The 15,841-nt window shown below is 42.6% G+C and overlaps 1 protein-coding gene across 4 annotated transcripts in view; it reads right to left on the reverse strand.

The window, feature by feature from the left end:
• Window positions 1-15,276, reverse strand: part of TENT4B (terminal nucleotidyltransferase 4B) — a 62,541-nt gene extending 47,265 nt beyond the window's left edge. For all 4 annotated transcript variants that reach the window (XM_068528789.1, XM_068528787.1, XM_068528788.1 and 1 more), the window contains exon 1: window positions 14,525-15,276. In XM_068528789.1, the coding sequence (XP_068384890.1) occupies window positions 14,525-15,150 (626 nt within the window). In that variant the 5' untranslated portion in view covers window positions 15,151-15,276. The remainder of the gene's footprint in view (window positions 1-14,524) is intronic.
• Window positions 15,277-15,841: the final 565 nt, after the last annotated feature.

Here is a 15,841-nt window from a genome sequence, read left to right on the forward strand (position 1 = left end):
TTTTAGGGCAGTGAAACTATTCTGTGTGATATCATTCTGTATAATGATGGATACAAGTCATTATATACATTTGCCAAATCCACAGAATGTACAACACAAAGAGTGAAACCTAACGTAAACTATGGACTTTAATTAGTCATAAAGTATCAATATATGGCCCATCAATTGTAACAAATACAACAAGTACAATATATTAATTATAGAGGAACTGGGGTGGGAGTGGGGAAGTGAGGGAGTATATGAGAACTCTGTACTTTCTGTCCATTTTTTCTGTAAACGTAAAACTGCTCAAGAAAAAATCATATACACACACATATATACATAAAACACACACACACACACACACACACACACACACACACACACGGCTCTTGGGGAAGGAAAGAGGAACCAGCTACTTCAGAACAGAAATGTCCATGAATATCTCCACTTCGCCCAGGTCTCACAGTTTTCCCTGCCTACTGACTCCCCAGAAGGGGCAACCACAAACTCCTAAGGAAGCTGAAGCCAAACCATGATCTAGAGGCTCGATTCAGGTCATCTTCTTGGAGCCTTCCTTTACAGAGGTCATCCTGCCCTTCCTTTACACACCTTGCTACATGGTTTTTATACATAAATAGTAACCTTTAAAATAAGTATTTGATTGGAGGTAAAGTGCTAAACATTTACACCTGGTAGGAATCCTTCCTATAATGCTGTATGGGTTACAGCATTCTTTAGCCTAAGGTTAAAGAATATTAGCACAAAATGAAGAAACATAATCCAAGTTTAATTTAAAGGAAAAATAAATGTATTACTCTGGTTGTCAATTTAAGGCTGTGAGAATTCTGTCTCCTGAGCAGAGGCTCACAGGCCACTACATCCATCATGGTTTTCTTCAGCTACCACAAGCTGAAAGCAAAGGTCAGGTGTGCCTGTGGGCCAAGGGCTCCCCTGACAGTCCCAGCCACCGACCAAAGGCCACGTACAGTTCACTACTGCCTCTTCCACACACCAGGCACTAGTCGGCCCAAAGCCCACTTCAGCTTCCTGCAGCCCACCTTGCTTCTCTTTCCTGAGGGATGACAGCTCATTAACAGAGCTAGTTAAAAGTTACATCCCCTTTCTCACTCTTATCCTGTTTTCCCTATGAGAACTGTACCCTCAGGACAACCAAATGGTTGAGGAGGAAAAGTTTCCCCTTTTAGGAGTGTTTCAACTAATAAATGATAAAGGATCAAGAGAATAAGAAGATCCCAAGTTTACAACTCTAATAATGAACTAATATTTATAGGCAATGATCATTAATGGCTACTAATATCACAAAAATAAAGACATTCAGATACTATATGTCTCCTGGGAAAAGTACACACCATCATCTATGAAGTATTCTTGCAAAAAACAACAACAAATCTAAACAGGCCTCTAGATCTAATTACAAATTTATAGAAAATACAGGGGGACACAGAACATATTAAATTGACACCACAGGAATGCAATTAGCAAAACTCAGAAAGTAGAAAAGTCTATAGGAAAAACAACCCAGCTTCTTCAACAAATATATTAATGGGGGGAAAACAGACGGCAGAGAAAGCTGTTGATTAAAAGATTAAAAAGGCATTTCAACCAACAGCAATGCAAGAAACTCATTTGGATTCTGGTTTGAACAAACTGTTAAAAAAAATAATTATGGCACAATTGGGGAAATATAAACATTGGGTATTTGAGGTAACTAAGGAATTATTGTTAATTTATTCAGGTGTAATAATAGTATCATGATTATGGTTTCTTTTTAAGTCCTTATCTAGAGACGCATGCATGCAGAAACATTTATATAAAATGATGCGACATCTGGAATTTGCTTCAAAATAATGTGGGGTGGAAATGGACTGGCATTCAAGTGAAATGAGTTTGGCCATGGGTTGATGACTGTTGAAGTTGTGTGATGAGTACATGGAAGTTCATTATCTATTCTGTCTACTTTCATACTGTTTGTGATTCTCCATAATAAAAATGTTTTAAAAAATGAAGTAGAGTAATTTCAGATCTCAAATTCCTCTAAGAAAGGTCAACCATTATAGTCCACCATAGTAGATCCTGTTCCCCATCTATCTCAATTGTGCTACATACTACACAGTCAGCCCTCCGTATCCATGGGTTTCACATCCAAACAATCAACCAACCACAGATCAAAATCTCAATCCGAGGTTGGTTGATTCCGCAGATGCAAACCCCACAGATACGGAGGGCCAACTGTATTCATTGCACTACATCATTTTATGTAAGGGATTTGAGCATCCCCGTGTTTTGGTATCCATCCTGGAACCAATCCCCTATGGATACCCAGGGACCACTGTATATCCAACCTATCCCTTTAGGGCTTATCATATGAAACCAATACAACCAAATTTTTCCTTTCCAACCCTCCACAACCTAACCAATCTTTCAAAACATTAGCAAAACATCTCTACTCTTCTCAAAGTTTGCCCTTACCTCACTAGTCAGAAGCAACCTCTCCACCTTATCCAGTTTATCCAACCAGACCATAATTTCTTAGAAGGCAGAGAATGTTTTACTGTCTTTACTTCCCACAGAAAGCCTAGCGCAGTGGCTTGCATACAGCAGTAGATTATCCAACCAAAAAACCGTGTGGATCATTCTGGTCTGTTTGGAGATGAGTCACAAAATCAACAAGTAATAAAGAACCAAAAGCAGAGGACATGTTTACAAAATCTATATGTCATAAAGAATGGATGAACATATTGTGATAGATCCATACAATAAAAATGCTACTCGGCATTAAAAAGTAACAAACAACTATATTACACACAATATGGATGAATCTCCAAAACATCATGCTAAGAGAAAGAAGTCAGGCACAAAAGACTACCCAGCATATATAATTCCATTTAATCAAAATCCTAGAAAAGGCAAAAGTGGTTGCTCAGGGGAAGCGATGGGGTGAAGCAGCTGACTGTAACGGGCATGAGGGTACTTTCTGAGTGATGGAAATGCTCTATATCTTCTTCCTACATTTTGATTGTTGTGGTCACACAACTGTATATATTTCCAAAAGTCACCTATCTGTACAATTTAAATGGGTGAATTTATTATATATAAATTATATCCTAATAAAAACTATTTATAAATCATAAAATTAGAATTAAAAATTACATGTATTTGTAATAGGACAGAACAAGGGCTCTTATAAATAAGACAAACATCTCCAAGAAAAAGGAACGAAACTGGGTCATTTGTAGAGATGTGGATGGACCTAGAGTCTGTCATACAGAGTGAAGTAAGCCAGAAAGAGAAAAACAAATATCGTATATTAACGCATATATGTGGAATCTAGAAAAATGGTACAAACGCCCTATTTGTAGGGCAGGAATAGAGACATAGACATAGAGAATGGACATGTGGACAGAGGGGAAAAGGGGTGGATGGAATGAATTGGGAGATTAGGTTTGACATAAAAACACTACCACATGTAAAACAGATAGCTAGTGGGAACCTGCTGTATAGCACAGGGAGCTCAGCTCGGTGCTCCGTGACAACCTAGATGGGTGGGATGGGGGGTGGTGGTGGGAGGGAGGTCCAAGAGGGAGAGGATATAGGTATACATATAGCTGACTCACTTCATTGTACAGCAGAAACTAACACAACATTGTAAAGCAATTATACTCCAATAAAAAAAAGATAGGCAAGGGAAATAAGAAATTGAAAAGAAAAATAAATAGCCAATTAATGTGAAGGCATGTGCAAATGAAATCAGTAAAATACTATTTTTTAACTATAAAATTGGCAAAAAAAATGTTTTCTTTTGTATTGGTATTTGCTTTTATTTGTAACATGTAGCATTGGTGATGGTTTAGGGAAAATTCGGACTCCTGCACACTGCTAACATAAGGGTAAACTGATCCAATCTTTCCACAGGAAAATTTGGCAAAAGCCTTAAAAGATATAAACATTCGCCAATCTAAAACTTTATCCTCAAGAAATAACCATGTGGGGGTTTCCCTGGTGGCGCAGTGGTTGAGAGTCTGCCTGCCAATGCAGGGGACACGGGTTCGAGCCCTAGTCTGGGAAGATCCCACATGCCGCGGAGCAACTGGGCCCGTGAGCCATAATTACTGAGCCTGCGTGTCTGGAGCCTGTGCTCCGCAACAAGAGAGGCCGCGATAGTGAGAGGCCCGTGCACCGCGATGAAGAGTGGCCCCCGCTTGCCACAACTACAGAAAGCCCTCGCACAGAAACAAAGACCCAACACAGCCATAAATAAATAAATTAAAAAAAAAAAAAAGCAAACCTTTAAAAAAAAAAAGAAAAGAAATAACCATGTGGCAAGACAATTTATGGAGAAAGAATGGTCTTTAACAAATGGTGCTGGGACAACCTCATATCCACAGGCAAAAGAATGAACTTGGACCTCTACCTCACACCATATGCAAAAGTGAATTCAAAATGGGTCAAAGACCTAAATTTAAGAGCTAAAACTGTAAGACTCTTAAAAGGCAAAATAGGGGTCAATTTTTGTGATCTTGGCAATGGTTTCTTAGATATGACACCTAAAGCACAAGAAACAGAAAAAAAATAATAGACAAATTGGAATTTATAAAATACAACAAACAAACAAAACTTTGTGCCTCAAAGGACAATATCAAGATAATATAAAGACAATCCACAAAATGGGAGAAAATATCTGCAAATCATCTATCTGATAAGGGTCTACAATCCAGAATATATAAAGAACTCTTACCATAAACAATAAAAAGTCCACTAGAAAAAAATGGGCAAGCAACTTGAATAGACATTTCTCCAAAGAAGATATACACGCAGCCTACAAGCACATGAAAAGATGCTCAACATCCTTAGTCGTTAGGGAAATGCAATCAAAACCACAATGAGATACTACTTCACACTCCCTAGGATGGCTATAATCAAAAAGACAGATAATGAAAAGTATTGACAAGAACATGGATAAACTGGAAACCTCAGACATTGCTGGTGGGAATGAAAAATATTATAGCCACTTTATATGACCCAGCAACTCCACTCCCAAGTTATTTACCCAAGAAAAATGAAAACACATGTCCACAAAAAAAATCTGTACCTGAATGTTCATTATTTATAATAGTCAAAAAGTGGAAACAACCCAAATGTCCATCAACTAATAAATGGATAAACAAAATGTGGTATATTCATACACTGGAATATTTAGGCATAAAAAGGAATGAAGTACTGATACATGCTACAACACGAATGAACTCTGAAAACATGCTAAGTGAAAGAAGCCCGGCACAAAAGGCCACATATTATATGATTCCATTCTTATGAAATGTCCAGAATCATAAATCCACAGAGACAGAAAGTCTGTATGAGGCTTCCAGGATCTGAAGGGGAAGGGGATAGTGGAGTGATAATGGGTACAGGGTTTCTTTCTGTGGTGATGAAAACGTTCTGGAATTAGATAGCTGTGATGGTTGCACAATCTTGTAATGTTCTAAAACCATTGAATTGTACACTTTAAAAGGGTGAATCTGATAGCATATGAATTTTATCTCAGTAAAAATAAGTAGAAAAACAGAAGAAATAATCCTCACTGTGGCACAGGCTCAGCTAAAAACATGTCTTTTAAAAAACAAAAGATTGGAAACAAACTAAATGTTCAACTAGGGATTAGAGAAATAAATTAAGGTGCAATCAATCACTGGAATACCAAGTCCATACAGAGTAGGTACACAGAGTCATACTAAAGGTAATGGGGTATTTTTAAATGCTGTAGAAATGTATTTCATATGCAAGATATTTGTCATATTAATACATTTTTTTAAGTCAAAAAAGTATGCCCACAATAGTCTGATACCCTTCTCCCAAAGTAGAAAACAATCTTAAGATAAAAACCAGTTCTAAGTTCTGGCCTCCAGATTGTGAGAGAATAAATATCTATTATTCCAAAAATTTTTTCTTTAAATTGGAAAAAAATTTTAAGTATACCCATAGTGGAGTCCATATTGATAGACAGAAAAAAGGAAATATAGTAAGTATATTAAATATATTTAATAATTATAAAATTATAAAAATATCTATACCAAATATGCTAACAATAGTTATGTCCTGGTAGTAGTATTATAGGGGCTATTTTTTCTTCCTTTGGTTTAGCTGTATTTTCTAATTTTTTGACAATTAGCACTTATTAGTAGTATATAAAACATATGTTGATTTTAAAAACAAGTATTCTGGGACTTCCCTGGTGGCGCAGTGGTTAAGAATCCTCCTGCCAATGCAGGGGACACGGGTTCAATCCCTGGTCGGGGAAGATCCCACATGCCGCAGAGCAACTGAGCCCACGTACCACAACTACTGAGCCCGCGTGCTGCAACTAGTGAAGCCCGCGCACCTAGAGCCCAAGCTCCGCAACAAGAGAAGCCACCGCAATGAGAAGCCCTCGCACCGCAACGAAGAGTAGCCCCCGCTCCCTGCAACTAGAGAAAGCCCGCACGCAGCAACAAAGACCCAACACGGGCAAAAAACAAGTATTCTAAGGAACAGTGGTATTAACACCTCAAACAAAGAAGAAAACCAAGGGTGAATAACTAAATTTAAGAATAAAGACATCAGGCTTCCCTGGCGGCGCAGTGGTTGAGAATCTGCCTGCCAATGCAGGGGACACGGGTTCGAGCCCTGGTCTGGGAAGATCCCACATGCCGCGGAGCAACTGGGCCCGTGAGCCACAACTACTGAGCCTGCGCGTCTGGAGCCTGTGCTCCGCAACAAGAGAGGCCACGATAGTGAGAGGCCCGCGCACTGCGAGGAAGAGTGGCCCCCGCTTGCCACAACTAGCGAAAGCCCTCGCATAGAAACGAAGACCCAACACAGCCAAAAATAAATAAATAAATATTTAAAATAAATAAATAAGCATCTTGTTATTAAAAAAAAAAAAGAATAAAGACATCAAATTTAAAACCTCATCACAGACCTAACACTTTATTAAATCCAAATTACTAGAAGACAACTTTTAAAACTCCACAACCACAATCCTAATGCATCCTTACTCTTGCTTTGGCAGAAATTTACAATACAATAAATTTACAATTTATAATACAAACTTGACAGTGCTAAAAGTTATGCTATTCTGACAAAATCAAAACAGTGACCTCAAGGGGCTGGTAAGGGAAATATAAGAGACCAGGTCCTAATTCTCAGCCCAGAAAATGGTTCCAATGAAACATGGTTTATTCTAGCATAGATATGAAGATAATATATTTATTCTACACAGTCTGAAGGCACTGTTCAGATGTAAAAAATACCGTAAAAAAAAAAAAACAAACCTTACTACCACCACCAACAAAAAAAATCACCACTAGGGACTTCCCTGGTGGCGTAGTAGTTAAGAATCCACCTGCCAATGCAGGGGACATGGGTTCGAGCCCTGATCCAGGAAGATCCCACATGCCACAGAGCAGCTAAGCCCGTGCGCCACAACTACTGAGCTCGCGCACCACAACTACTGAAGCCCTCGCACCTAGAGCCCATGTCATGCAACAAAGAGAAGCCACTGCAGTGAGAAGACCGCGCACTGCAACAGAGTAGCCCCTCTCGCCGCTAGAGAAAGCCCGCGTGCAGCAACAAAGACCCAACACAGCCAAAAAATAAATTAATTAAAAAAAAAAAATCACCCCTAACCACAGGGTTTACTCCCCCAAATATAGCCAAGCCAACAGAAAATAAAGTTTATTCATAGCATATGAAAGGAAGGACTCTAAATTTTGAAATCAACTCTGCAGTTATCCTTTTATATGTTTTTAGAAAATGAAAATAAAGCTCTACTTCATACTAGTTTCTAAGAAAAAGCAACACGTAAAGGAAACACTGTAAAATAATTCAACGATAAAAGAGTTAAAGTGATATTGCTAAGCATAAAATCAAAGCAAATCGAAAAGTAAGGCCCTTTTAAGTCAATTTTATTTAGAGATTTTTAATTGCAGACGTTCTCAATACTGTCAAGAAGTTTTTAAAATAAAAATTAAAGTTAAAATTAGGTGGAGTTATTTATGAGAAGGTTAGTATGATAAAAGCATAATAAACTATTGCTATTCATATGAGAACAGCTAAAATAAAAAACAGTAATAATACCAAATGCTGGCGAGGATGCAGAGAAACCAGATCTCACATACGTTGCTGGTAGGAATGTAATGTGATACAGCGACTCTAGAAGAGAGTTTAGCAGTTTCATGTGCTTACCAAATGACTCAGCATTTTTGGGCATTTATTCCCCCCAAAGTGAAAACTTACATTCACATAAAAATGTGTACTACATGAATGCTTACAGCAGCCTTATTTGCAATAGCCAAAAACCATATAAACTCTTCCGGAATGTCCTTCACCAGGTAAATTGTTAAACAAACTGTGGTACACCCAAATTTTGGAACACTACTCAGCATTAAAATGGAAGGAACTATTAAACATGCAACAATTTGGAAAGAACTCAAAGGAATTATGGTAAATGGAAAAAAGTCAAAGTAAAGTACTATATGATTCCATTTATATTAACATTTTTGAAATGAAAAAATTATAAACATGGAGAGCAGATCAGTGGTTGTTCGAGGTTAGAGATGAGGGGGTGTGTGCATGAAAATAAAGGGACGGCATGAGGGATCTTTGAGGTGATGGTATAGTTCTGCATCTTAAAGACGGTGGTGGTGGTTACACAAACCTACACATGTAAAATTGCACAGAACTAAACACACACACACTACACAAATGAGTGCACATAAGACTGGTGAAATCTGAATAAGGCTATGGATTATAACAATGTTGATTGCCTGGTTTTGATATTAAACTATAGTTATGTAAGATGTTACCACGGCACGAAACTAGGTGAAGGGAACATGGGATCTTTCTGTACTATTTTTTGCAACTTTCTGTGAATCTGTATTTCAAAATAAAAAGTTTTAAAAAATCAGATGGGGCTATGCATGAGAAGGTTAATACAAGAAATACAAAAGGTTTAACAGAGCATATGGAACATGGTAAAAAGGCTCCATGAGCACTTTTATTTTATAGAGCACTTTTAATAAAGCAACTAAGTTGAAAACACAGGTTTCTGTATACTATTCAAACTATTTCAGCAGAAAGCATGACTTGAGCTAGAATTCCAGAGTTCAGTTACCAGATACTACATGAAATCTCTTATGTACACGGCAAGATTTTTTTCCATACTCTGAAACCGTTCAAGTGATTAAGGAGCCAGTGCACAACAAAACCAGCTCCACATTCAGCTTTTTCCCAAAATCTTTAACTCAAATTTCCACATAACCCAAAGCCCTTAGTATAAAAAAAGTCTCTAATATCATCAAGTAACTTATAAGATGGAAATAAATTAACGCCTGCTGTTTGGGTTCAAATTAATGAAAAGCCTAGTTCAAGGGCATCCTCAACTTCGATAAATATTCTCTTAGAAAAAAATAATTTCCTGTCATGTTAAAAATGGTAAAAATGAATTTAAAGTCTTTTTGGTGTTCTGTAGCAGCTGAGTCCCTAACAAATATTCAGAGGGTTAGGAAGAACACTCTACTGGCCATCCTCTGAATCCCTGAAGTAGGCTGAGCTGTCCAGCCAGCTCTGTAGGAAAGAGTCAAAATAGGAGTCTCAGACCGGCTGCTGGGAACTGGACCCTAATTCTTCAAATGAGCATCCTCTTTGGCCTCCAGCCCCTTCAAGACTACTCCATACCTATGTGTGTATAAATGATTAATACATACAGTCTCCAGTGCAGTGGGTGTGATCCTGAAATAGTTTCCTCCACTAAATTTTACTCTAAAGGACAAAAAGAAAGCTGAGTAAAATCATACAACATCTTGCTTTTCTACTTTCCATAGAAAAGTGGCTTAAATTTTTCTCAGGTATAAGAATACCTAATCGCAACTGTCTGACCAGTCCAATACCAGCAAGGGAGCCCTTGAAATTTTCTTCCCATGGACCCTTCTGGACTCCTAACACTAGGATTTACTGGTAGCGGTTTCACGGAAGAAGTTGGGATGTAAGGCCATCTACTACACCAGGACCAGAACTGCTGTACCCCACACTCTCTCCTCCTCCCTACCTTACACTTTCCTAGTATCCCTTTCCCATGGTTCCTTTCCAGAAAAAAACTAAACCTTCTGTGTGACCCCACGGTAGATTCCAAAAAGCTCTAGTCATTGTTTCTTTCTGCCTTTCGGCACCTAAAAACTTAATGGGTGTCGAAGAAAATTCCACATGCTAAAATGCCAATGATTCTCTGCCTGCCAATGCAGGGGACACGGGTTTGAGCCCCGGTCTGGGAAGATCCCACATGCTGCGGAGCAACTAGGCCCGTGAGCCACAACTACTGAGCCTGCGCATCTGGAGCCTGTGCTCCACAATAAGAGAGGCCGCGATAGTGAGAGGCCCGCGCACTGCGATGAAGAGTGGCCCCCGCTTGCCACAACTAGAGAAAGCCCTCGCACAGAAACGAAGACCCAACACAGCCAAAAATAAATAAATAAATAAATAAAATTTTTTTTTTTTAAAACTTAATGGGTGTCGAAGAAAATTCCACACGCTAAAATGCCAATGCTTCTGACGGTGTGACAGTGTTCATTGTCACAGATTTTAGACAGAAGATGAGTTGTGGCATGGAAGCAGCTTAGTTGAACACAGTATACTAGATTTGAAATTCTCAAATATGAATTACGTTGTTACATTGCAGAAAACCTAATGTCTTCTTGAAAGCACATTTAAGCACCCAAATGCAGTAAAATTCAATAACCTGAAGGTCCTAGTTCACTGAAGAATTACTGTGGGCTACATTTGCAAATGCACAGAAATTATACTTAGAGCAAACCCTTGGAATAAGGCCTCTAAATTCTTTCATGTTAATCTGCCTGATCGCTTTGGAGCCCAGCACTAACACCAATCCCACTGATCATATTGTGTAGAAACAGTCAGAAAGAGGCCATAAGACCAGTGCCGAAGAATAGTGTCAACATCTCGGACTTACTGTGATACAGTGTACAACACACATAAGAAAGGACACTGCCCCACTGCAGTAAAGATGACTGTATCTCAGCCCCAAAATTTCATCTCCCTGCTAGACAGTTCTATCTAAACATCACCATACCTTTTGCTCCAAACCAACAGTCATAACCCTTATTTTCAACAATAACACTAACATTACCCTAGTCACTCAAATTCAAAGCTGTTATTAAATCCATGAAGGGAGTCAGAATCTTTTCCATTCTTACCCTGTGGTACCTCTCACATTCACTCCTTCCCATTCCCATACCCATCATCCCAGTTCAAGAAATTATTCCTTAAACCCAAGTTTCCCACCAGGGACTTCTTGATGTCCCACAGTCAAATTCATACTCTAAAACGTTGTTTTGAACAAGTCATCCAAGCCTTGAAAAAATATCTACAGATTTGGCAGTGCAGTCAACACAAGCCTATCCTCATGAGCTTGGACAAGCACCAAGCACCTTCCACAAGAAGTTTCTGGACACCTGGGCTCAGGACCAAGGACTCTGAATCTCCAAAAGTTTCCCATGTTTGCTACCTTTTGGCATCTCCTCTTTCTCCATTTTGATCAACAATTAAATCTCTGAAGAGAAAAGGGCTTAAAGCTCATTTTCATGGACAACCAGGAGGAGCACCATAGCCAGCACTGAAAGGGAATGAATTCCAAGAAACAGAATAAGTGGAAGCAACTTTATAAAGAAAAAAAGAAAAGCAAACAAACTCCCTGGATCTGGGGTACACAGAGAAGGCTGAGATGGTAAGCCCAGGTGAGTTTTAATTTTGAAAGAGGACTATGGAGACTTAAGGATGAAATCCAAACATCTTACTCTACATTTAAGAAATTTCCATCTTACCTCAATTTAAAAAAGAAAGAAAGAAAGAAATTTCATCTTAACTAGTGATCTAGTGGGTAAGAGAAAACATATACATAAAAGGAAAATTAAACATAAGCAAGCTATACCAAGAGCATGAAACAAGTACTACAAGATTTCAGAGGAAGAACCAAAAAAATCATGAACCTGGGCAACAAAGTCAGGATTTTGAACTGGATCTTGGAGTGTTCAGGGAAAAAGTCAACCAGTCTGGCCAAAACAAAGAACACAGAGAGATCAAACATGTGAGACAGTGTGTATACAGCTGTCCCACAGTTCCAGACCACTGTTCATGTGCTTTTTCTTCCTCTCCCTATCTGGACAGTCATGTCAGTTCAGAGGCCAGGGACCACCACGATTTGCTAATCTGTTAGCTAAATGTCAGTCATCCCAAGAACTCGGAATAGTTTTACTGTATTTAATCTCAGAATAGCGTTAACATTGAGGTGCACTCTGAATTCAGATTTTTTAAAATACCTGTATTAAAAAAAGCAAAACTTTTGTAAAAGTCAAGAAATAGGGATCCATAAATCACAACAAGAATTTTTAAGCACCCAGACACTTTTACAAAAACACTCTTAGGAACCGCTTAATAAAATTTTAAAAATTTAACTGCTGACATCCTCTAAAGAAGGAGGCAAAGGAATGGAAAGTCTGATGAAGTGATAAGCAGTTTTAAGACAGGTTTATAATCAGTTTTTAAACAGTAATCCCTCTGGGAAGTGGAAATTCCTCTCCTTAATCCCTTTGAGGACAATATAATATTTGAATCAGGAACAAGAACATCTTGCTTCTACCTAAGTTCAAATGTGAGCCTTTTACAGTATCCTCAACATTAAATAGCAAGTAAAAGAGAGGAGAATTTCTAATCTATCAAAAAGAGAGGCAGCCAGCATTTTGGATTTATAATGTATCATTGCTACATACATATGCAGAAGCTTCAGTAAAATGAAATTAGGGAACTTCAAGATTTTAGCTGACAGTGATTACTTAACTGGAGCTTATTCCTGTGAAATGAAACTACCAGAATCCCTCAATATCAATTTGCTTGTCACTAAACCACAGGTTTATGCTTCATCTTGGAAATGCTAACAGGATGGAACCATGAGCCTTCTATTAAAACGAGATGACCATGGAGAGCGCCCTTGAAGCTTAGCAACAGAGGACTAAACCCAAAAAGGGTCCCCTCTGGAAAGTGAGGACAGGCTTATATGTACCCCAATGCCAGTCCTAAAATGCTTGACTGCATTTTCCATAAAAGGTGGGAGTTGTAATAGTAGCATACAGCAGACACCAGCCCACTAGAAGCAGATGGAACCCACCAACTCATTTTACCCAGACCTTCAAAAAGGTACACAGAACTCTCTCTGCTTGCCAAAGCAGGGCAGATCTGAATGGATGAATCTAAGAAAAGGTTTCACAAGGGACTACTAATGGTAATTTCATTTGCCTACTGTAGCCCACAATGTAAAATAGGATCTGAAAAATGAAAAGCAATTTTAAAGCTCATTCTCCATACTCAAGCTAAACACACACACACACACACACACACACACACACACACACACACACACACGGCCCAAAAGCTTTATTTTACAAAAATTTTTTAAAAAGACTCTATAATCTATTCCAGCTCAGGGGCTCTTCCAGAAGGGAAATCTAGCTGGAAACAGTCCCTGTTTATGTACATAATTCACTAGGGGTCAGGTAAGATTCCATTTTGTAACAGCTGAACTTTAAACAGAAAATCATTAGTGGTGCAACATTCATTCATTAGCATAAAGTTACCCCCTAGAATGAAAAGCACTGGCTGTCTCTGCCAGGATGACAACTTTACAGGGAGAAACTGGGGCCAAGGACCATGAACTCCTAGAAAGTTCTATCCGACTGAGAAGAAGAGCTCACCATCTCCATCAGCCTAAACTTAACTGTCACCCCATTCCTCACTCCCCACAGAGCAAGGCATCGCTAATATAGGAAAGTTTTAAAAATAAAAAATAAAGAGATGGGCCAAAGGGTCAATAGCAGGCAAAGCCTTTCAGGGCTGACACGATTCCTGTTTGGGATTGGGGGAGGGGGAGGAGCTTTCTGGATGTTTCTATTCTTGGCAAGGAAAGCACCTCCAAGTCCTGTACCGTCAAAAGGCACTAACACAGGAACGTTCTCAGGGAATGAATGATTTGCCTGTGCTAAGCGACTTCATTTTGGGGTGTGATGATGGGGAGCAAGGTGGGGAGGGCTAGAGGGCTGGAGAGGGAATAGAGGGAAGGTGTGTTTGACTAGGGGGGATGGGAGGAAAGAGTGGATGGATAACGGGGGGTCCAGGGAAGGTAAGGAGGATGTGGATGACTAAGGGAGGTGAGGAGAGGGTGTGGATGGCTGAGGGGATGTCCAGAAAAGGCGTGGAGCTGAGGGGGAGGGGGGAAGGCTGTGGACCGCTAACGAAGGTTGGGAGAAGGTATGGATGGCGGAGGGATGGAGGGATAGCCATCAGCCCCCTGAGGACCAGTAACGAAGGCAAGCAGAGGGGGGTGGCCTCACCCAGGCTCCCCCCCCAATCCCCCTTCTGTGGGCGTGTGCCCGGCTGCGCGTGTGCAAGGGCCAGGCCGCCAGGCCGCAGGGCCACCACTCACCCCACGACTCCCTGGTTGTAGTTCCTCCGCTTCCACGGGGTCCCGCTGTACAAGCCCCCGCTGCCGTCGGCCCGGCCGCCCCCCGCGGCCCGCCCTCCGCTGGGCTGCAGCAGGCTGTAGTTGAGTCCGTAGGTGCTGGCCTTATTGTCGCGCTTCCTCTTGTTGCTGCTGCCCGAAGCTGGGTCGGCGGGTTCCGCGGCGGGGACGGCGGCCGAGGAGTGCGGGGACGAGGACGCCGAGGGGGCCGGGGACGCCGAGGGGCCCGCGGCAGCCCGGCGGGCCCAGGCCGCGGGCTGGTGGTGGTGGTTGTTGTTGTTGGTCGTCTCCAGGGGCAGGAAGTCCCGCTGCTCTGCCGGCAGCGCGTGGCCGCCCAGCAGGCGCTCCCCGGAACGGTACATGCCGGCCGGGGCCGGGGCCGGGGCCGCGCCGCCCGGGCTGCCGGTGCTGCTGCCGCTCCCGCCGGTGGCCGTGCTGCTGCCGCCGCCGCCGCTCGCGCCGCCGCTGCTGTGACAGTGGTGGTTGAAGTAGAGGTTCCTCAGTCCCTGGGTCGTCTCCCAGATCTGCATCCACAGACTGTTGGACGGTCCGAGCTGCTCTGGCTGGAACCAGGCGATCCTCGGATCCATCAAACGGCGGCGGCCGCTGCCCCCGCCCCTCCTGGCTGCCCGCAGGGCCGCCGCCGCCGCCGCCGCCGCGCCTCAGGCGCACGCCCGGCCTCGGCGGCTGCTGCTGTTGCTGCTGCTGCTGCTGCTGCTGCTGTTGCTGCTGCTGCTGCTGCTGCTCCCGGCCCGCCGCGGGCGGCGCGGTCGCGCTGTGAGCCCGGCCGGCGCCGGCGGCGTCGCTCCCGCCCTCGGGGGCTCCGCGGGCCCTCCCCCCCTCCCTCCGCCCCTCTGCCGAGCCCCTGTCACCGGGGTCCCCGTGCAAATGGCGGCTGCAGCGGCGGCTCTGGAGAAGGGCGATCGTCGGCGGCGGCAGCGACAGAGGCGGCGGCGGCGGGACGCGCCTGCTCCGTAGCGTCCTTGCTCCTCCGGCCCCGGGGCGGGGCCTCTGCCGGCTCCGCCCCCTCACGCCCCGCCCCCGCCCCGCCCCCACAGCGCGCGCCGCGCCGCCGGTCCAGCCCCAGAGGCCGCGCGGTGCGTCACAGAGGCCGCGGGAAGGTGCGTCTGGGGCCGAAACCGCCCGGCTCAACCGTCCCGGCGCCGGGTAGGTAGAGGGTAGCACGTACCTGGGCGTCCAGGCGCCCCTGACGCGCGTGCCGCCTCCGGTCTCAGTTTCCCGGTCCCTGAGGCTGGGTGGGGCCGGACGGAGGTCGCCGCC

This window comes from Eschrichtius robustus, chromosome 19 (assembly GCF_028021215.1).
Source record: "Eschrichtius robustus isolate mEscRob2 chromosome 19, mEscRob2.pri, whole genome shotgun sequence".
In the NCBI taxonomy this organism is placed as follows: Eukaryota; Metazoa; Chordata; class Mammalia; order Artiodactyla; family Eschrichtiidae; genus Eschrichtius; species Eschrichtius robustus.